This window comes from Bufo bufo, chromosome 4, assembly GCF_905171765.1.
Source record: "Bufo bufo chromosome 4, aBufBuf1.1, whole genome shotgun sequence".
Taxonomy (NCBI): Eukaryota; Metazoa; Chordata; class Amphibia; order Anura; family Bufonidae; genus Bufo; species Bufo bufo.
Window position 1 is genome coordinate 292,102,919 of NC_053392.1, and position 22,003 is coordinate 292,124,921.

The 22,003-nt window shown below is 46.1% G+C and overlaps 1 protein-coding gene across 3 annotated transcripts; it reads right to left on the reverse strand.

The window, feature by feature from the left end:
- Positions 1-1,380: 1,380 nt before the first annotated feature.
- HMGN3 (high mobility group nucleosomal binding domain 3) lies at positions 1,381-10,927 on the reverse strand. 3 transcript variants are annotated; one of them, XM_040428679.1, is made up of 7 exons: positions 10,778-10,927; positions 6,149-6,199; positions 5,966-5,995; positions 4,417-4,467; positions 2,449-2,562; positions 2,248-2,347; positions 1,381-1,931 (listed from the first exon to the last, which is right to left on the reverse strand). In XM_040428679.1, the coding sequence occupies exons 1-7, from the start codon at positions 10,790-10,792 to the stop codon at positions 1,918-1,920; spliced, it is 375 nt and encodes a 124-aa protein (XP_040284613.1). In that variant the 5' UTR covers positions 10,793-10,927; the 3' UTR covers positions 1,381-1,917. The 3 variants fall into 3 exon arrangements, with proteins under 3 accessions (XP_040284613.1, XP_040284614.1, XP_040284612.1); XM_040428680.1 differs by lacking the exon at positions 2,248-2,347 and having other exon boundaries at positions 10,778-10,926; XM_040428678.1 differs by lacking the exon at positions 1,381-1,931 and having other exon boundaries at positions 1,938-2,347.
- Between the last annotated feature and the right edge of the window lie 11,076 nt (positions 10,928-22,003).

A 22,003-nucleotide genomic window follows, 5' to 3' on the forward strand; every position in this document is an offset into this window, starting at 1 on the left:
CGGGTGTCCGCCTGCTGAGCGGAATGGAGGCCAAGCGGAGCCAGACTGAGGCATTCTGAGCGGATCTGCATCCACTCAGAATGCATTGGGGCTGGACGGATGCGTTCTGGGCCGCTTGTGAGAGCCTTCAAACGGAGCTCACAAGCGGTGATGTACCATGTGATTGGAGCATGTGATCTGACGTCACCAAAGGTCCTTTAGCCCATAGTTCATCTTTTAAAGAACTAAAGACCGGGAGAACTACACGAACAAGGAGAAGGTGAGTTAGTTTTTTTTAACCCTCAATTGATCACCTACTAAGCATTCTGTTTTCAGAATGCTATTATTTTCCCTTATAACCATGTTATAAGGGAAAATAATACAGTTTATAGACTGTCACCTAGCAACCATGCGTGAAAATCGCACCGCATCCGCTTGCGGATGCTTGCGATTTTCACGCAACCCCATTCACTTCTATGGGGCCTGCGTTGCGTGAAAAACGCAGAAAATAGAGCATGCTGCGATTTTCACGCAACGCATAAGTGATGCGTGAAAATCATCGCTCATGTGAACAGCCCCATAGAAATGAATGGGTCCGGATTCAGTGCGGGTGCAATGCGTTCACCTACCGCATTGCCCCCGCGCGGAAATCTCGCCCGTGTGAACGCAGCCTAACTGGATTTGTTTTTATGAGGTGGTGAGTAGTAGCCTGGACAGAGGGGCGGCTGTGGATGTAGTGTTTCTGGATTTTGCTAAGGCTTTTGCTACTGTTCCTCATAGACGTTTAATAGGTAACGTAAGGTCTATAGCCTTGGAAAGTATAGTTTGTAATTTGATTGAAAACTGGCTGAAGGACCGTGTCCAGAGTGTTGGTCAATGATTCCCATTTAAAATGGTCCTGGGTTATAAGTGGTGTATCCCAAGGTTCAGTGCTGGGCCCTCTATTATTTAATTTATTTATTAATGATATCGAGGACAGGATTAATAGCACCATTTCTATTTTTGCAGATGACACCAAGCTATGTAGTACTATACAGTCTATGGCAGTCCGCAATGCATGGGAACTGACCGTGGGGCCAACGCATGCGGATCGCGGACCCATTCACTTGAATGGATCCGCACTGCAAAAAAGTAGTGCATGCACTACTTTTTTGCGGTGTGGAGGCACAAACAGAAAACCCACGGAAGCACTCTGTAGTGCTTTCGATCCGTGCCTCCATTCCAAACCGGATTGCAGACTCGTTCAAGTGAATGGGTCTGCATCCGTAATGCGGGGTGCACACGGCCAGTGTCAGATTATTGCAGACCCGCTCTATGCGGGCCGCAATACGGCCACAGCCGGGCAACGGACGTCTGCTTGAGCCCTGAGTGTCATAGTTATATAATAAAATCAAAACACAATTAAAAGGCGATACCTTTTTATTTTTACCTTAAATGAAAAACAGAAAAAAATAAAAACAGCAGATGGTCACAACAATTTAGTCATTTTCAAAACCACAAAACCGTTATGTACAAAAGCACCACTAATTATTGCTATAGAAAATGCCATGGAAAAATCTCAAATGCACAGTAAAAACAAAACAACAACACTATTTGCACAAGATTTTTTTTTTTTTAGTTTGTCTTCTTAAAAGCAATAAAAGTAGATATGCTAAACAGCCTCAAACATACCCACTAATGCTAAAGTTTTGAGATTTTTTTTTTTTTTAAAGTTGCAGACAATGAAGAAAATCAGAATCAGCAAAGCATTGATTATGTAGAGGAGAGGAGTATGTTCATGTACTTTATATATGTAAAAGTTAAACTACAGTTGTCCTAAAAAAATTAGCATTTACAAAATACTTGAGAAAAATATTGTTTTTTTTTCTTAAAGTTCAAGAGGTACGTAAAATCAACGAAAAATTTCCATGACCATTTCATTCTTTGTCACCAACTGCTTCAGTTTTCTGTGCCTAAAGAGATGGGAAAAAAAAAAAAGCGAGAACAATCAGAACAATTTGAGCAGGGTTGATACAGACCCCAACCCTCATCTACTCAACTAAAGTGTTTTTCTATAACTCAAGGGAAAAAAAAAACTTCTGTAGAAGAAAATATAGAATGCGAATAGACCTGTTTTATGCCAAGAATACGTCCGTTTAACTTACCAAAGTTAAGACTTACAAACCCAAGAAGCCTTACCTGAAAGCTTCCATAATTTTCCACACAGAATAAGCACCACACCACTAGCTTTCTATGCACTGCACACAAAAATATAACGATCTACCGTACCCTTAACTTTCACTGTTTCAATCTGCCCTTTTATTGACAGTGTGCTGGGCATGGCACCTCTGGATGTGGAAACATTAACAGTGGAGCGAGAGATGCGAATCTGTAATAACATTTCGTCAATAAGAAGAAGCATTATGAACATGCAAATCAATGGTTGTACGACTATAAAACACCACCACTGATTCAGTCCGTGAAATGTACCTCATTAGCTCTATTTTCACCATTTTCAGATGGAGCAGTACCTTCCTTTCCAGTTTCTTGTTTTTCTTCTTTCTTCCCTTTAGCACCTTTGTTACCCTTTGTTGCTGGCTCCTTCTTTAATGCAAATGGGAAAAATTAAAATAAAAACTACAATTCCCACAACAAACATGTTTAAATGCAACAAAAAACAAAACTGGTTTCCCAATTTCGGCATATAAAGTATATTTATTGAATAAAAGTTATTCCAGTTTCCTATATAATCTTTGTATCAATTCCTCATGAACGGAGTTTACAGTAATTTGATGTGAGCTTTCATGGTTTACTTCCAGTGAATACATAGTTTTCTGGGAGATGTGACCATCACAGTTTCAGGGCTTGCTACAGGACAGATTTATATCCCCTGAACTTTTAAAAGGCGATTTATATTTGAGAAAGTGGTGGCATGCTCCATCACTAAGACTGGTGGGGGTCTAACAAGTCAACTGGACCAAGCTAGAGAGTTCTCTGCAAAACCAGTGGCTGGAAGTGACACTGTGCAGGCAAAACCAGTGAAAGGCCTGCAGCGCTAAACTAGAGGTGCAGCTCCTTCATTCTCTGGATTGGGTAGGAGTCCCAGAGGTTAGACCCTCCACCAATCACAAGATGGGAATTACATTGCAATGAAATAAAACCAAAACAACATTTTATTGGTCCGTAAGGACTTTGGGTTGGGCGGAAACAGTCAGCAGTACAGACCGAGTTCCTACTGACTCTTAAAAACTAGCTGTTCAAGCAAACTTCTTCCTTGCAGGGCGCCAAACCTGCTCCCTGTTGATGGGTTCCGGCTCCACTGAAGCGGCCATGTGACCCGCGTCAAACAAAGTTGACACACGGAGACCAGAGAGGCAGCAGTGGAGATGAGGAACCGGAAACCAGCAGAGGGGACGGGCCCCCAATGTGAACAACCCTTTATTGAGAGGAACAATTACTGGCTGATCCCTAACATTTTATTCTATACATATGAAACATTAGAATATCGTGCAAAAGTTAATTTATTTCAGTAATGCAACTTAAAATTAGAATTTTGTGAAAAGGTTCAATATTCTAGGTTAAAAGTGTCACACTCTAGTCATCTAATAATCCATACCCCCTGAGCAAAGGGGACCTGAGATTGTGACTTTTTGGTTTCATAAGCTATAAGCCATAATCATCCAAATTATAACAAAGGCTTGAAATATCTCACTTTGCATGTAATGAGTCTCTCATATATTAGTTTCACCTTTTAAGTTGCATTACTGAAATAAATGAACTTTGCACGAGAATTGGAGAGTTGGACTGACCATCTATATGTCAATTTATGTCATTAATAATGATCCATTCAAATTACTGAATATTTATTACCATGTAACTAATCAGAGATCAATATACAACTAGTAGGTACAGGTAGACAGCTATTCTATGTACACAAAAAGCTAAAATAATGAAAACTGTGTAAGAGAAACCACCTTTGCTGCCCCTCAGCAACCAGAGTATACCTTCCAAGAACAGAACATAAAAACTACCCTATAATTGGTTGGTATGGACAGACCGTTTTCTAAATCTCTTCCATGAATTGCTCATTTACACAAACGTGTGCCCGGCTGTGCCTGTATTGCGGCACACAAACACTTGAAAGGGCCCGAAATCCAGAAGGTGTGGTGCAGAACAGAGGCAAGGAAATCTGCAGTGCTTCCGTGGGTTTTTTCTCTGTTCCGATGGATCAAGGACCCATTCAAGCCGAAAGGGTCTGCGTCCTTCTGCAGCAGCCGCACGGATGTTGCCCGTGCACTGTGGACCGCAAATTGCGGTCCCCAATGCACGGAATGGCCCAGCAATATTTGTTTGTGGAAATGATAAAGCAATGATTGTTCTGTTCATTCCACGGTTATTTATTTTTATATGCATTAATTTCAGTATAGAAAATGACCAAGAGCAGAATAAAAAGTTTACCTTGGCTGCAGCTTTTTTTGGTTTTGCTTCAGCTTTAGTAGGGGCAGGTTTCTAAGACATTGAAAAGATTTAGGTAAAAATCACATTTTCAAATTAGCAGAGGAAAAATATATATATTTTTTTATAAAACCAAACAGTTTCACCGCCATATTTGTACACTAAAGGTATCTGAAAGGCGTTTCCAGCCTACAAGCCAGCGATCCCTATGGTCCTAACCTGTGCCCCATAAAACAAAGCACCACGCTCACCTGTCCGCAGTTTCGCCATGCTTCTACAAGGTAACTCTGTGGCGTATCACAGACACATCTGCTGGAACATCACTGCTGTAACGTATTGTTCAAGCAGATGTCACCGCTGAGGACTGTGACTGGCTGGAGCAGTCACATGACCAAGCCACTTTTTGGTCCCGTGGGGACTCTGCAGACGGGTGAGTACAGTATTATGTTTCATGAGGCACAGGTTAGGACCACAGGGGTTGGCAACTCCTTTAACCTATGTACCTCCACACTTACAATCTATTGATTATTATTTGCTTTCACTAATAACAGAGCAAGTGTTAGCACATGTACTGACTTTTTGCACATTTCGTACGCTGCCTGCCTACTTCAATATAATTTGCCATAGGCTATATGATGTATGTGCTCATGGTATTGAGTTGATGCCTCAACTAATTATTTTTACTGCTATAACAGTACCTGTACAGAGGGCGGTCCTGCTGAGGCATCCACTTGCGAATTACTTCCAATTGCCTGACTACACCTATACTTGCTATTATTACAAACAGCAAGTACAGATGCAGCCAGGAACTTAGCGGTAATCTGCATGCGGATCCTGAAGCCGGACTACACCATATATGAGCATCCTTAGGGCCGTTTCACACCAACGAGTCCATTGTGGGAATCATGCTCGGTGCGCGAGTGTGAGCCTCCGTTCTGGACTTATCCTGATTTATAATGCTATGTGCCTCTGCTTGACCTTCTTTCTACAGGATCATACTGACAGCTTTAGGTCACCATGATCCTGTAGAAGTAAGGACAGGCAGAGGCACATAGCATTATAAATCATGATAATGCTGTGCTCCTGCAAGTCCAGGACAGAGTATCACGCTGACACGAAGCGCGATTTCTGCAATGAACTCACTCGTGTGAAAAAGCCCTTAAAAGGGGTTGTCCAGGATTTTGAAACTCATGGCCTATCCTCCGCATAGGCCATCAATATCAAATCGGTGTTGGGTCTGACAACCACTACAGATCTGCTGTTACCTTGTGGCTATGTAACAGCTGATTAGTGGGTGGTTGCGGGGTGTTGGACCCCTGTTGAACTGAAATTGATGATCTATACTGAGGATAGGCTATCAAAATCCTAGACAACCCCATTTAAAAGTATGCTTTTATTTAAAAATAATAATAATAATAATAATATTCCTCTGCATGGAACAGAGTATTATTGTGGCCCTATGGAAACTTTCGACACATGCCATCTTGAGACCAAAGGTGGTTCACAAAGGTTGAAGATGCCAGTGATAAATAAAATACAAATAATTACTTACTGATGACAATCTTGCCGATCTTCTGGTTGGCTACAAGAAACAAAAACAGTATTACTTTAATGTTAGGTAGATCTGAATATTTGTGCAAATCTTACAAATGGCAGATAGTAATAACATATCAACACCATTTCTGGAAAACCTGTGGCTGAGCAATTCCCAGGTAAGGCAACCTTACGCAATTACCTCTTGCTTGCTTGCTTTGCCGGAATCCTTGGCTTCAGCGCCTTCTGGAGACTGTAATACAAGAAAACCAAACAAGATTAAGGAGTTTCCCGCCAGAACCTTAATAACCTGAAGTATAAATTATTTCCAGTCATGAAAGATCTTCTGAAAGAATTACCCACAACGTGTACCACATAAGCTAATCAAAATGCTGCCAATGGGCCGATTGTAGGGGCAAGAAACTTATTTTCTCATTACTTGCATCTCCCCATGAGATCCTTTCACTTCTGCATCTTGGACAGAATTGCATAGTTGAGCGTACAGCCACGCTCCCATAACTCCCCGGTGTCACGTGAAAGATAACTGACCAAATCCTGTCCTCACTGGCAGAATAGTTGGTAAAACGTTTCGTCTTCTCCCTGGAATCATCATATTCGGCAGAGTAGAGAATGTAGTAGAAGTGCTTGCGCATGCCCAGAGACACCAATAAAGCACTTAGGGTGGATTTACACGCTGCAAAAATCGGGTATGAATGTTTCAGAGCGCTCTTCCCAACAATCTGGTCATGCAAAGGTGGAGAAGATCATCCGATCGAGCGAAACACTTGTTCATCGGGTGATACTGTCTTTAGTGCAGGCACATATAGTTTCTGGGCAGCAGATTGTGCTGTTTAAACGACGATCCCTCTTTCACTAATAGGAAAACCCCTTTAATACAAAATAATTTTCTAAAGTTTTTTTCCAGTGCCGCTGGTCTGGCCCTGCTCCCGTTGTCTGTTTACAGACTACAGTGGCGATGTCCTGTATACCTGCATGTCACAATAACATGCAGGTAAATGGCATGTGACTGCTGCAGCCAATCACTGTGGTCAGTAGTATTTCCTGGCCTACACACGTCCGTCTGAAACAGGACTTTTTGCGAAGTTTGTGCTATTTTTTGACGTGGCTAATAACACCTAAAGGGGTTTTATCATCTCAGACATTTGTGGCATATGGCTAGGATATGCCAGCAATGTCAAATCGGTGAGGGTCCCACCTATCTCCAGAACGGCCCTAAAAACTGAAGGAGAGTGCAGCACTCGTGTACGGTGTGCTCTCCATTAATTTCAATAGGGATGAGTTCGCGTGCGGGTTCGTGTTGTGGTATTTACTGAATTGCGTTCTGCATCCTGTTACCACGGACCATAACGCAATTCTATGACGGAATGCATTTAGAGGCATTCCGTCATAGTAGACGTCTATGGCCTGCATAACGGATCCGTCCAGTTTACGCTATGCTGGAGTCCTATTCTACTTCACCGGAGTGCGTGTGTTCCACCAGAATACAATATCCTGGTCTGAACACTAAAACCTAGGCATATATAAGCACAAGGCATTTCCAGGGATCCAAAGCTGTTCTCGGATCGGAAAAGCAATGAGCAGATGCTAATGATCCCTACACTCCAGGACTGCCCTAACAGCTGCTCTGAAGCATGTGCTGAAAATGTTGGGCTCCAATGAAAAGAATATGGTTCACACCTGACAGTCACACTGCGCTAGCTGGAAAAGGCCAGAGCTGGATCCTTTGTTTCAATGGACTATTTAGAGAGAGTAAAAAAGGAATATACCTGAAAGTGTACATTTTCTAGTGACAGTCACTGGGTTTGCTCTGGTATGTGCCAGCACAGAACAAGTAGATTTCAGTGGGTAGGGGTATGTTCACACATGGTATAAACACTGCAGATTTGCCACAGGTTAGCATGCAGCACATCCACAGCATTTTATACACAGAAAGGAATTTAGAAATCTCACCCCCCACACAGTGTGGAAAAAAAATATAAAAAATAAATTAGAGGCAGATTTTAAAACTTAAGCGCGTTAATGTACGCCGAGGAAATCTGCAGATAATCTCGCCATAATTTTTTTTATACTGCAATTTACATCTATATGTACCCTAACAGTTCTCTTAAAGGGGGTCCGTCACCAGAGACCTCCCCCACCACTTGCATAGACAGATAGCTGTGGCTCATCTGATGAACCAGTTTTTTGTTTTCTTTTGTTGATCTGAGGCTCCCACCCTCTGTAATACTTTTTCTTAGTATGCAAATTGGGTGTTGGGTGCCATGAGGGCGTCACTGTTGCTCTCATTTCATCCAAGCTCCACTATCTTCTGTGGCCAGCCCCTTTCTCACTGCCAGGCAGTTTCAAAATAGCGAGAGAGGAGCTGGCCAGAGAAAGGAGCAGAACCTAAGCAATGGTGGTGCCCTCATGGCACCAAACGCTAATTTGCATACAGTATTAGGAAAAAAGTATAACTTGGGAAATGAGCCGCAGATCAACAATAAGAATAAGGGCGCTTTCATCAGGTGAACTATAGCTATGTAAACAGTTGGATAGGAAGATTGTTGGCGACAGACTCCCTTTAAGGACACAATTATGATGGACACTATATAGGTGATCTTCATATCATCAGCAACCAGCAATTACAAAAATACCATATAGAAAGAAAAATCTGGACTTTTAAGCTAGAACTTTATTACAGGGATGGTATATGATGCCTACACAGCCCCCAACACCTCATGGAGGATGTGCAATCACACACAAAGTCCATGTGGCTCTATAATTCAGAGCTACAGGCACTCCATGTGGTCCTCTGCTATCAATCACCCAAATAAAGAAACACGCTGTATTAAATCTGAGGCATACGGCGGTACAGTGTGTGCCCTTGGGGAGGGGGGGTGTACTGGTGTTACACCAAGGAGGGAGTACAGAGCTGTGATACACTTGCACACAGCAGGCCCATTGTGAAGACAAAAAAAACTCACTTCTACTACCTCTTAGTACAATTTCAGTCATATTTTACAAACATAAAAAATAATTATATAATACATTTTATACTGGAAGGCTGGAGCGGTGTAAAAAAATTCACACACCAGTTGGTTATATAAAAGTAAAAAATAAAAATCAAATATATATAGTTTTATGGTCTAATAGAGATATATACATGAAAAATAATGCCAGCAAGACGGTGTTGGATTTAAGGCTCAACAGTGATGGGGTGGCAGACGTTACAGCCTGAGGTTCAAAGAGCCTAGCTAACAAAAGAGGGCACTGCATCCAGCACACGTGCCAACTGCTCAATGCCAAATAGTCTGATTTTCAAAGACCACTTAATGAGACACAATGAAGACGTTGCGACCGAGCGACTTACAGACACCAAACTTGGAAAATGAACAATTGCTAAAGTTAACTTTATGGTCACTGGAAGTGTTAATACCACAGTGTGACCTCAGCCTATAGACTACATAAGAAACAAGTAATAAAATATCAATACATATAGCCTAGAAATCCACAAGATCTAACTGTCCGAAGCGATAGGAGGCTTCATAATCATTTTTAAGGCGTGACCGTGTGAACTTAACAGTAATCACAGTGGAGCGAGTGATCCTGAACACTTTGGGGGTCATATGTACGCCTTCATATCTCGGTACGCCTTGACATAAGCTTATCTGCCGGCGGTCCATGCATCTAAACTGAAATCACATTTCAACCATTATTTACACCAGAAAACGGGCATCCAAGGCACATGATGGCTCAGAGTGCAATGCAAGCCTGAAACGCGTCAATGTTGACCTCATCTTGCCTGCGTCTCCCTTACTGAGGAGTTTTAAGAAAACTATTTCTACTTTTCTATTTCCAGGGTCCACTGCCCCCTCCTTCCTCCCTTTTCAGAGAGGGCACTTGTGCCCAAATCTGGGGGCAATGGCATATAAAAAGTCAAACACTAGAGGGTGATCGTAAAAAAAGGCACTTTTATGTGGCTGTTATATCATAACCACGTGTTACACCTCCATTGGGCTTTCCGCCAAGTGTATACGTTCCAATAGCCGACCAATGTGGTCAAACCTATACTGTGGCGGCTCCGTTCACTTTAATGAGGTGTTAAACATTAGCGTCCGTTACATCCGCTCTTTGTTTTTTTGAGGACACAAGGGTTTCCCACTCTTTTCTGTCGGCCATTAAAAAAAAACTGAAGCAGGTCAGACAGAGCCCAAAAGTTTAATTCCTTGACATAAATACCATTTTTGGGGTGTTCAAATGTTTACCCCTAGGAGAACGCCCGGCAGAAGGCTACGACCACATCGTTAAAGCCTGACCAGACCCCATGGTATCCGTAAGGCTCCGTTCACACCTGTTTTTTAGCCCAGGCTGTATAGTTCTATTCTCCCCATAAGACTAAATGTACACAGAAGCTAGATTACAGACTGTCGGTGACCTGTGGCAGCTGTGAAGCCACCATGATAAATGACTCGTCAGCCATGATGGTTCTCATAAACATGGCCTCTAAAGGGCGCTAGAAGGGCTGCAGGTAATACTACATAATGGCAGTGCACACCCAGGCCGAGGCCATCCGAGCTCTACAAACATGGACGTCACACTTCTCCACTCTTTCCATGCATGGCCAATAATGGAAAAATATGGAAGAGGAGAGCGGACCCCACCCCCATAAGGAGAGCCGGCTGTGTGCACAGGATTACGAAGCGCGGGCAACACCACGTATGTGGTGAGAGGAGCGCCGAGGCTGCAGGGAGCACCCTCACCGCAATAAACACACCGGCAAGTGATACAAAATAAATAAATCAGCCTGCAATATGTGCAGGGGGGTTCTCACCTTTCTCTTGGGCATTGTGAGCTGCGGGTGATGGCCTCGCCCTGGAGCTGGATGAAGAAGCTGATGGCTGTGGAGGAAGCGCAGTGACTGGAGCTTAACAACCGCTTTCCGCACAACTACAGTCTCCCCCCCCTCTCCAATCCTGGTTCGTTCTTCCCAGCGGCGTTCTCATTGGTGGAATCTAGTTTACAAATTCCACAAGACACGCCCTCCCCACTTACATTCGGACCATAGATGGGCGTGACACGCCCGAAAACGTCATGGGTGATTTACTACAAGCTGACCTTCTCGTTGTGTCTCCGCCCACTCCTTGCCTTAGACCAATAAGCTGCGGGAGGCTAGGCTTCAGTAGTTTAAATGAGAGGAGGAAGGCAAGAACCGGTTGCTGCCAGTCACTCGCACTGGCGGGCTTTTTTTTTTTTTCTTCTTCCCCGGCCGTTAGAAGCGTGGCGCTTTCTCCGCCCCTCAGTGAAGTTGGTTGTTTATTTTCGAATAGCGTGGTAAGCGCGGTAATTTCATGAGGCGCTCTCCGCCATTTTACAGAGGTTCGGAAAGGACAATACTGTCGTCTGCTTCCATGACTGACGAAATAACCGCATGCAGCGTTCATTTCCTGTAGCACTGCGGTCTTCGCTGCACGCATTACATGGCGCTTTATAGCTTATGTGTTACGGTTTTGACTTACATTATTTGGAGGTGGTTTAGTAAGGAGCTCAGACTAAATCTAATTTTGTAGTGTATGAGCTGTACATGTGTGATGGTTACAGACGAGGTGACCTAAAAATGTCATTGGTTTGACTAGTCCTTGGTTTACAGAAGTGTACACAGAGGGCCAGTTCACACAAATGATTTAGAAAAATGTGCAGAATCCATGTGTTTTTAGCACCTTTTTTCGTGCAGTTTCTGGTCCATAAGGACTAGTTGGTGATTTTGGAGCGTTTCTGTTTAAAAATTGGCACCAAAAAACACCTCAAACTGCCTCCCATTCATTTCAGTGGGAAGCAGCGCTTGCATTTTTTTTCACCTTGTTAAAACAAAGTAGCATACCTTATCTTGGGCAGAATCTGCACCGAATCTACCATTGAAATTAATGGGAAGCATAACAAACAACTCCATGTGCGGTTTCCACTTTTTTTGGGTGCAAATATGAGAAAACTTTGAGCTGAAAATGCAGTTTTGTATTAAATACCCATTGGGTGTAAGCATAAACTGCGCTGGGAAAAAGTGTGAATTCCGTGCTGATTTTCTTTTTTAAGCGTGTTTTCAAAATCCATTGTGTGAACATCCCCTAAGGAGCCTTCACACGCTGCTGATTTTGTTGCAGAGTTTTCCACAACATAAAACTGGTTCTGTTTATTTCAATGGGGCGTCAAAAGCACATGGCTTTCTACAAAGTACCATTCAAGTGAATGGAACCAATTTTTAGTTGTGGAAATCGTGCAGCATGTGACGGCTCCTTTAGGCTGGGGTCACACATGACTGATTAGCTTGCAGGTTTTCATGCGGTAAATCCACAGTGTTGTACAGGACCAGCAAGGTGGATGAGCATCTGAGTTCTCAGCTACGGCAGAAAAGCGGTGGTATTGCAGATTTGAAATTACCAACTTTATACAGTGCATTTCTCTTGTGGATTTCACCCTTTCCGGTGGGGAGGGTGTAATTTACTGGCTTTTCTGCTGCAAAAAAAAGCATTTAATTTTTGTGGGTTTTGCTGTGAAACCGCAGCAAAGACTGCAATGGGATTTTTCTGCTGGTTTTCCATCATGTGTCACTTGCCTAAGGGTCGCGTGTTCTAAGGCAGAAAGTGCTGTGGTTTCGGCTATGGGTAGTAATTTGCAATGGCGCAGACCAACTTTCGGTTTAGCTCTCCCTGAATCACACTGCAGCTTTGTGAGGCATCCACATGGTAACTGCACCAAGAACTCGTACATTCTTGTCATAACATAGTACATAAGGCCGAAAAAAGACATTTGTCCATCCAGTTCGGCCTCTTAGCCTGCAAGTTGATCCAGAGGAAAGCAAAAAAAAAACCGGTAGAAGGCAATTTTCCCCACTTTAGGGGAATAAAAAATTCCTTCCCGACTCCAATCAGGCAATCAGAATAACTCCCTGGATCAACGACCCCTCTCTAGTAGCTATAGCCTGTAATATTATTACACTCCAGAAATACATCCATGCCCCTCTGAATTCCTTTATTGTACTCACCATCTCCTCAGGCAGAGTTCCATAATCTCACTGCTCTTACCGTAAAGAATCCTCTTCTATGTTTGTGTACAAACCTGCTTTCCTCCAGACGCGGAGGATGTCCCTTCATCACAGTCCTGGGGATAAATAGATGATGGGAGAGATCTCTGTACTGACCCCTGATATATTTATACATAGTAATTAGATCTCCCCTCAGTCGTCTTTTTTCTAAAGTGAATAACCCTAAGTTTGATAATCTTTCAGGGTACTGTAGTTGCCCCATTCCAGTTATTACTTTAGTTGCCCTCCTCTGGACCCTCTCCAGCTCTGTCTGCCTTGTTCACAGGAGCCCAGAACTGTACACAGTACTCCATGTGTGGTCTGACTAATGATTTGTAAAGTGGTAGGACTATGTTCTTATCACGGGCATCTATCCCCCTTTTGATGCAACCCATTATCTTATTGGCCTTGGCAGCAGCTGCCTGACACTGGTTTTTGCAGCTTAGTTTGCTGTTTATTAAAATTCCTAGATCCTTTTCCATGTCAGTGTTACCGAGTGTTTTACCATTTAGTATGTACGGGTGACTTGCATTATTCCTACCCTTGTGCATACCCTTACATTTGTCAGTGTTAAACCTCATCTGCCACTTCTCTGCCCAAGCCTCCAATCTATACAGATCCCTTTGTAGCCGTATACTGTCCTCTTTAGTAATAATTACTTTACAGTTTAGTGTCATCTGCGAAAATTGATATTTTACTGTGCAAGCCTTCTACAAAATCATTAATAAATATATTGAAGAGAATAGGGCCCAATACTGACCCCTGAGGTACCCCACTAGTGACAGTGACCTAATCTGAGTATGTACCGTTAATAGAGTTGAGCGAACACCTGGATGTTCGGGTTCGAGAAGTTCGGCCGAACTTCCCGGAAATGTTCGGGATCCGAACCCGACCCGAACTTCGTCCCGGACCCGAAGCCCATTGAAGTCAATGGGGACCCGAACTTTTGGGCACTAAAAAGGCTGTAAAACAGCCCAGGAAAGAGCTAGAGGGCTGCAAAAGGCAGCAACATGTAGGTAAATCCCCTGCAAACAAATGTGGATAGGGAAATGAATTAAAATAAAAAAAAAAAAAAAAAAAATTAACCAATATCAATTGGACAGAGGTCCCATAGCAGAGAATCTGGCTTCATGTCAGCAGAGAATCAGTCTCTTCATGCCATAGCAGAGAATCTGGCTTCATGTCAGCACAGAATCAGTCTTCATGTCATAGCAGAGAATCAGGCTTCACGTCACACATTTAGGCCCCGGGACCCGGAGAGAGGTCCCGTAACAGAGAATCTGGCCTTATGTCAGCACAGAATCAGTCTTCATGTCATAGCAGAGAATCAGGCTTCACGTCACCCATCACTGGAACAGGCCACTGTCACATATTTAGACCCAGGCAGAGGCGAGAGGTCCCGTAACAGAGAATCTGGCCTTATGTCAGCACAGAATCAGTCTTCATGTCATAGCAGAGAATCAGGCTTCACGTCACCCACTACTGGAACAGGCCACTGTCACACATTTAGGCCCCGGCACCCAGACAGAGGAGAGAGGTCCCGTAACAGAGAATCTGGCCTTATGTCAGCGCAGAATCAGTCTTCATGTCATAGCAGAGAATCAGGCTTCACGTTACCCACCACTGGAACAGGCTACTGTCACACTTTTAGGCCCCGGCACCCAGACAGAGGAGAGAGGTCCCGTAACAGAGAATCTGGCCTTATGTCAGCGCAGAATCAGTCTTCATGTCATAGCAGAGAATCAGGCTTCACGTTACCCACCACTGGAACAGGCTACTGTCACACTTTTAGGCCCCGGCACCCAGACAGAGGAGAGAGGTCCCGTAACAGAGAATCTGGCCTTATGTCAGCGCAGAATCAGTCTTCATGTCATAGCAGAGAATCAGGCTTCACGTCACCCACCACTGGAACAGGCCACTGTCACATATTTAGACCCAGGCAGAGGAGAGAGGTCCCGTAACAGAGAATCTGGCCTTATGTCAGCACAGAATCAGTCTTCATGTCATAGCAGAGAATCAGGCTTCACGTCACCCACCACTGGAACAGGCCACTGTCACACATTTAGGCCCCGGCCCCCAGACAGAGGAGAGAGGTCCCGTAACAGAGAATCTGGCCTTATGTCAGCACAGAATCAGTCTTCATGTCATAGCAGAGAATCAGGCTTCACGTCACCCACCACTGGAACAGGCCACTGTCACACATTTAGGCCCCGGCACCCAGACAGAGGAGAGGTTCATTCAACTTTGGGTTGCCCCGCAATATAATGGTAAAATAAAAATAGGATTGAATGAGGAAGTGCCCTGGAGTAGAATATATTGTTAAGGGGAGGTAGTTAATATCTAATCTGCACAAGGGATGGACAGGTCCTGTGGGATCCATGCCTGGTTCATTTTTATGAACGTCAGCTTGTCCACATTGGCTGTAGACAGGCGGCTGCGTTTGTCTGTAATGACGCCCCCTGCCGTGCTGAATACACGTTCAGACAAAACGCTGGCCGCCGGGCAGGCCAGCACCTCCAAGGCATAAAAGGCTAGCTCTGGCCACCTGGACAATTTGGAGACCCAGAAGTTGAATGGGGCCGAACCATCAGTCAGTACGTGGAGGGGTGTGCACAGGTACTGTTCCACCATGTTAGTGAAATGTTGCCTCCTGCTAACACGTTCCGTATCAGGTGGTGGTGCAGTTAGCTGTGGCGTGATGACAAAACTTTTCCACATCTCTGCCATGCTAACCCTGCCCTCAGAGGAGCTGGCCGTGACACAGCTGCGTTGGCGACCTCTTGCTCCTCCTCTGCCTTCGCCTTGGGCTTCCACTGGTTCCCCTGTGACATTTGGGAATGCTCTCAGTAGCGCGTCTACCAACGTGCGCTTGTACTCGCGCATCTTCCTATCACGCTCCAGTGTAGGAAGTAAGGTGGGCACATTGTCTTTGTACCGGGGATCCAGCAGGGTGGCAACCCAGTAGTCCGCACACGTTAAAATGTGGGCAACTCTGCTGTCGTTGCGCAGGCACTGCAGCATGTAGTCGCTCATGTGTGCCAGGCTGGCCAGAGGTAAGGACAAGCTGTCCTCTGTGGGAGGCGTATCGTCATCGTCCTGTGTTTCCCCCCAGCCACGCACCAGTGATGGGCCCGAGCTGCTTTGGGTGCCACCCCACTGTGAACATGCTTCATCCTCATCCTCCTCGTCCTCCAGTAGTGGGCCCTGTCTGGCCACATTTGTACCTGGCCTCTGGTGTTGCAAAAAACCTCCCTCTGAGTCACTTCTAAGAGACTGGCCTGAAAGTGCTAAAAATGACCCCTCTTCCTCCTGGGCCACCTCCTCTTCCATCATCGCCCTAAGTGTTTTCTCAAGGAGACATAGAAGTGGTATTGTAACGCTGATAACGGCGTCACCGCCACTGGCCATGTTGGTGGAGTACTCGAAACAGGGCACACAGGTCTCGCATGGAGGCCCAGTAATTGGTGGTGAAGTGGTGCTGTTCCGCAGTGCGACTGACCCGTGCGTGCAGCAGCTGAAACTCCACTATGGCCTGCTGCTGCTCGCACAGTCTGTCCAGCATGTGCAAGGTGGAGTTCCACCTGGTGGGCACATCGCATATGAGGCGGTGAGCGGGAAGGCTGAAGTTACGCTGTAGCGCAGACAGGCGTGCAGCAGCAGGGTGTGAACGCCGGAAGCGCGAACAGACGGCCCGCACTTTATGCAGCAGCTCTGACATGTCGGGGTAGTTGCGAATGAACTTCTGCACCACCAAATTCAGCACATGCGCCAGGCAAGGCATGTGCGTCAAACCGGCTAGTCCCAGAGCTGCAACGAGATTTCGCCCATTATCGCACACCACCAGGCTGGGCTTGAGGCTCACCGGCAGCAACCACTCGTCGGTCTGTTGTTCTATACCCCGCCACAACTCCTGTGGGGTGTGGGGCCTGTCCCCCAAACATATGAGTTTCAGAATGGCCTGCTGACGTTTACCCCGGGCTGTGCTGAAGTTGGTGGTGAAGGTGTGTGGCTGACTGGATGAGCAGGTGGAAGAAGAGGAGGAGGAAGCTGAGTAGGAGGAGACAGGAGGCAAAGAATGTTGCCCTGCGATCCTTGGCGGCGGAAGGACGTGCGCCAAACAGCTCTCCGCCTGGGGCCCAGCCGCCACTACATTTACCCAGTGTGCAGTTGGGGAGATATAGCGTCCCTGGCCGTGCTTACTGGTCCACGTATCTGTGGTTAGGTGGACCTTGCCACAGATGGCGTTGCGCAGTTCACACTTGATTTTATCGGACACTTGGTTGTGCAGGGAAGGCACGGCTCTCTTGTAGAAGTAGTGGTGGCTGGGAACAACATACTGTGGGACAGCAAGCGACATGAGCTGTTTGAAGCTGTCTGTGTCCACCAGCCTAAATGACAGCATTTCCTAGGCCAGTAGTTTAGAAATGCTGGCATTCAGGGCCAGGGATCGAGGGTGGCTAGGTGGGAATTTGTTTGTGAGATGGAGAGCTGAACGCTGCCGTGTGACATGGTTGAGATGCTTGGTGATGCAGGTGGTGGTGTTGGTGGTACATCCCATGTTTGCTGGGCGGCAGGTGCCAACGTTCCTCCAGAGGCGGAGGAAGAGGCCGAGGCGGCAGCAGAAGGGGGAGCCTGAGTGACTTCTTTGTTTTTAAGGCGTTTACTCCACTGCAGTTCATGCTTTGCATGCAGGTGCCTGGTCATGCAGGTTGTGCTAAGGTTCAGAACATTAATGCCTCGCTTCAGGCTCTGATGGCACAGCGTGCAAACCACTCGGGTCTTGTCGTCAGCACATTGTTTAAAGAAGTGCCATGCCAGGGAACTCCTTGAAGCTGCCTTTGGGGTGCTCGGTCCCAGATGGCAGCGGTCAGTAGCAGGCGGAGTCTCTTGGCGGCGGGTGTTCTGATTTTGCCCACTGCTCCCTCTTTTGCTACGCTGTTGGCTCGGTCTCACCACTGCCTCTTCCTCCGAACTGTGAAAGTCAGTGGCACGACCTTCATTCCATGTGGGGTCTAGGACCTCATCGTCCCCTGCATCGTCTTCCACCCAGTCTTGATCCCTGACCTCCTGTTCAGTCTGCACACTGCAGAAAGACGCAGCAGTTGGCACCTGTGTTTCGTTATCATCAGAGACGTGCTGAGGTGGTATTCCCATGTCCTCATCATCAAGAAACATAAGTGGTTGTGCGTTAGTGCATTCTATCTCTTCCACCCCTGGGGAAGGGCTAGGTGGATGCCCTTAGGAAACCCTGGAAGCAGAGTCTTCAAACAGCATAAGAGACTGCTGCATAACTTGAGGCTCAGACAGTTTCCCTGATATGCATGGGGGTGATGTGACAGACTGATGGGCTTGGTTTTCATGCGCCATCTGTGCGCTTTCTGCAGAAGACTGGGTGGGAGATAATGTGAACGTGCTGGATGCACTGTCGGCCACCCAATTGACTAATGCCTGTACCTGCTCAGGCCTTACCATCCTAAGAACGGCATTGGGCCCCACCAAATATCGCTGTAAATTCTGCTGGCTACTGGGACCTGAGGTAGTTGGTTCACTAGGACGTGTGGCTGTGGCAGAACGGCCACGTCCTCTCCCAGCACCAGAGGGTCCACTAACACCACCACGACCATGTCCATGTCCCTTATTAGATGTTTTCCTCATTGTTCTCGTTCACCACAATTTTGAAAATGGCAAATTTGGGAATAGTTTTTCAACCCAGAACAAAAACTGTGCTTTTACGGTCACTACAAATAACTTGACCAGCTCAAACAGTACAGATTTGGTTGAATAGAAATGTCAGGTCTATTTTTTAGGCGCTGGGTGACAGGCTCAACTTGCCCCTGATGTAGTATATGTCCAAAAATTAACCACACTGTTGATGGTTAAATGCACTTGGGTGACACAGGCTCAGCCTGCACCTGATGTAGTATATGGCCAAAAATTAACCACACTGTTGATGGTTAAATGCACTTGGGTGACACAGGCTCAGCCTGCAGCTGATGTAGGATATAGCAAAAAATAACCACACTATTGATGGTTAAAAGCACTTGGTGGTAGCTTGTGCTGGCGCACCACAAGCCACAAAATGGCCGCCGATCACCCCAGAAAAAAGTGATCTAAAAACGCTCTGGGCAGCCTAAAAAAAGTGAGCAAGTCTATATTAGCACTTCAATGATCCACAGCTGGAGATCGATCACAGAATGAAGTCTTTTGGAGGAGTTAATCTGCCTAATCTCGCCCTAACGTCGCAGCAGCAACCTCTCCCTATGCTTGAATCAGCAGAGTGACGTGCAGCGCTACATGACCCAAGCTTATATAGAGGCTGGGTCACATGCTGCACTGGCCAATCACAGCCATGCCAATAGTAGGCAAGTCTGTGATGGCCTCTTGGGGCAAGTAGTATGACGCTTGTTGATTGGCTGCTTTGCAGCCTTTCAAAAAGCGCCAAGAAAGCGCTGAACCCGGACTTTTACGAAAATGTTCGGGTCCGTGTCACGGACACCCCAAAATTCGGTACGAACCCGAACTATACAGTTCGGGTTCGCTCATCCCTAACCGTTAATAACCACCCTCTGTTTTCTATCATTGAGCCAGTTACTTACCCACATACAGATGTTTTCTCCCAGTCCGAGCATTCTTATTTTATATACTAACCTTTTATGTGGTACAGTGTCAAATGCTTTGGAGAAGTCCAGATATACGACATCTATTGATTCGCCGCTGTCAAGTCTAGAACTTACCTCCTCATGAAGCCATGCTGATATGACGTTATTTGCTTATTTCTGTTGAGATGCTCTAAGATGGCATCTCTTAGAAAACCTTCAAACAGTTTACCCACAACAGATGTTAAACTTACCGGCCTATAGTTTCCAGGCTCTGTTTTTCTTTTCCATGGTTTGGAAACTTTCACAGCAAAAATCCTTGACCATGTAAACTCCAGCGCAGCCTCCCATAGAAAACAATGGGAGGTTTTGGCATGGCTGCGATTCAGAATCTGCGACTTGAGTCAGAACTGCAGCACAGACAGCCATAGAGTCCAGGTGCGTGAAGATAGTAGTCACATATAGCAGTTGCTCCTGGCAACTCCTGAGTTGTCAACTCCTTGAATAATTTAAAGGGGTTGGCCACTCTCAGTGTATTTTCTACTACTGTGTGGGAGGCAGGGAAAAAGTACTTTTCCTAATATCTCTAAGTAGATCTGCCAGTTTTTTCTACAATCAGAAGCCTGGGCCCTGCTCTGCTGTGCGGCCAGTTCGTCCATGGTTGCTCTCGACATGGAGGAGCTTTGTCCATGCCTGCAGAGTAAATGAGCATGCGCTGCTTTTCCTCATTGCAGCGCATGCCCAGTCTGCCACTGGCGCTCCAGCCTCTTGTAACCTTAACCCCCCCTCCCTTCCAATTCCGCGCTTGTATGGTGTCCAGGGTCGGTGCCTGGAGCAGACACATTATAATTACTGGCATCCTAGCCTCCGCCGCAGGGCCACAGCGCACCGCCGCCTGCCCCACAAAGCGAGCTGCAGATCTAGCATGAGCCCGCGACCATGTAGTGACATGTATCCAGTGCCCTCCTGTGTTACCTACAGCAGCCCCTGACCTTACGTGTGCCCGGCTTCATGGTATCCATCACTGCCGCTGTACACTTAGTATGTCCATAGAGTGCACGGAGGAACAGCCCCGCTATCTTGTCACACGGCACATGCGGAGCGGTGGACAACTCATAATCTTTCCAGCAGCCCAGCATGGCAGGAAGGTGGACATGGCAGCGTCATGCCTACAGCTGCAGCCCGCTGTGTACTGAGTGTGGATGCGGGGCATGTGTCCCCTTCACGCCGCCTCTTCTCCCCTGTTGTGAGGAAGTCCAGCCGTGTCTCCTGTCACTGCCGGCGCTGCCTTGTTTTTGCGCCTCACAATTCACCTTTCTGTTTTGTCTCCTCTGGGTCTCCTTCACCCACGGTCTTTCCATTCATGTCTGTAGTCTCTGCCTCTGTACGTCCGTGTGTACTCCCTCACCACCATAGCCCCCAGTACCTGTCCTCTGTCATTGTCGAAATGTGGTGTACACGTCATAAAATGGTGGAAATAAAATGAAAGGGGTTCTGCAGTTTTTTTAAACTGATCTTTCCTCAGGGCTAAGCTCTGTTTACTTGAATGGAGCTTAGCCGCGCCCAGGCCATTGATACTAGTCGTGTGAAGTCGCTGGGCCTGCGGCAAACAGCGAGAAGGCAGCGGCACTACTGCCAGCGCCGCTGTCTTCTCAAACAGCTGATCGGCAGGGGTCCCGGGTGAGGATAGATCATCAGTTTAAAAAAACTGCAGAACCCCTTTTAATGATAAATTAAGTTTCAGCACTGCAAAGTAATTGTCGCTTGTCTCTTTATTCGTGGTAGCAAAATTACAGCATGTGGATCAAACCTCACACTAACACCAGTTGATGCGTTTCAGACACTAAGTCCTTAGTCATAACTGAGTTAGGTCTAAGAACTGTCTGAAATGCGTCAACTTGGTGTCGGAGTGTAAGGTTTGATCCACATGCTGTAATTGTGCTACCACAAGTAGAGACAAGCGACACAACAATTGGGGTCCATTCACACGTCTGCAGAATGGGTCTGGATCTTTTCCGCAAATTGTGGAATGGGTGCGGACCTATTATTTCTCTATGGGGCAGGAATGGATGCGGACAGCACACAGTGTGCTGTCCGCATTTCCGGAGCGCGCACCGATCTTTCGGTCCACAGCTCCGGAAAACAATAGAGCATGTCCTATTCTTGTCTGCAATTGCAGACAAGAATAGGCATTTCTATGGGGGTGTCGGCAGGGTGTATTGCGGATCCGCAGTACACCACGGACGTGTGAATGGAGCCTTACATTGCATGGCTGGAACTTCATTTATCATTGTTTTGCTACCAAAGGACTTACTTACCTGTTCGTGCACCAGGGGCTGATTAAATCTACTAAAGGTGAGCTGGAATTTTACTGTGGAAATAAAAT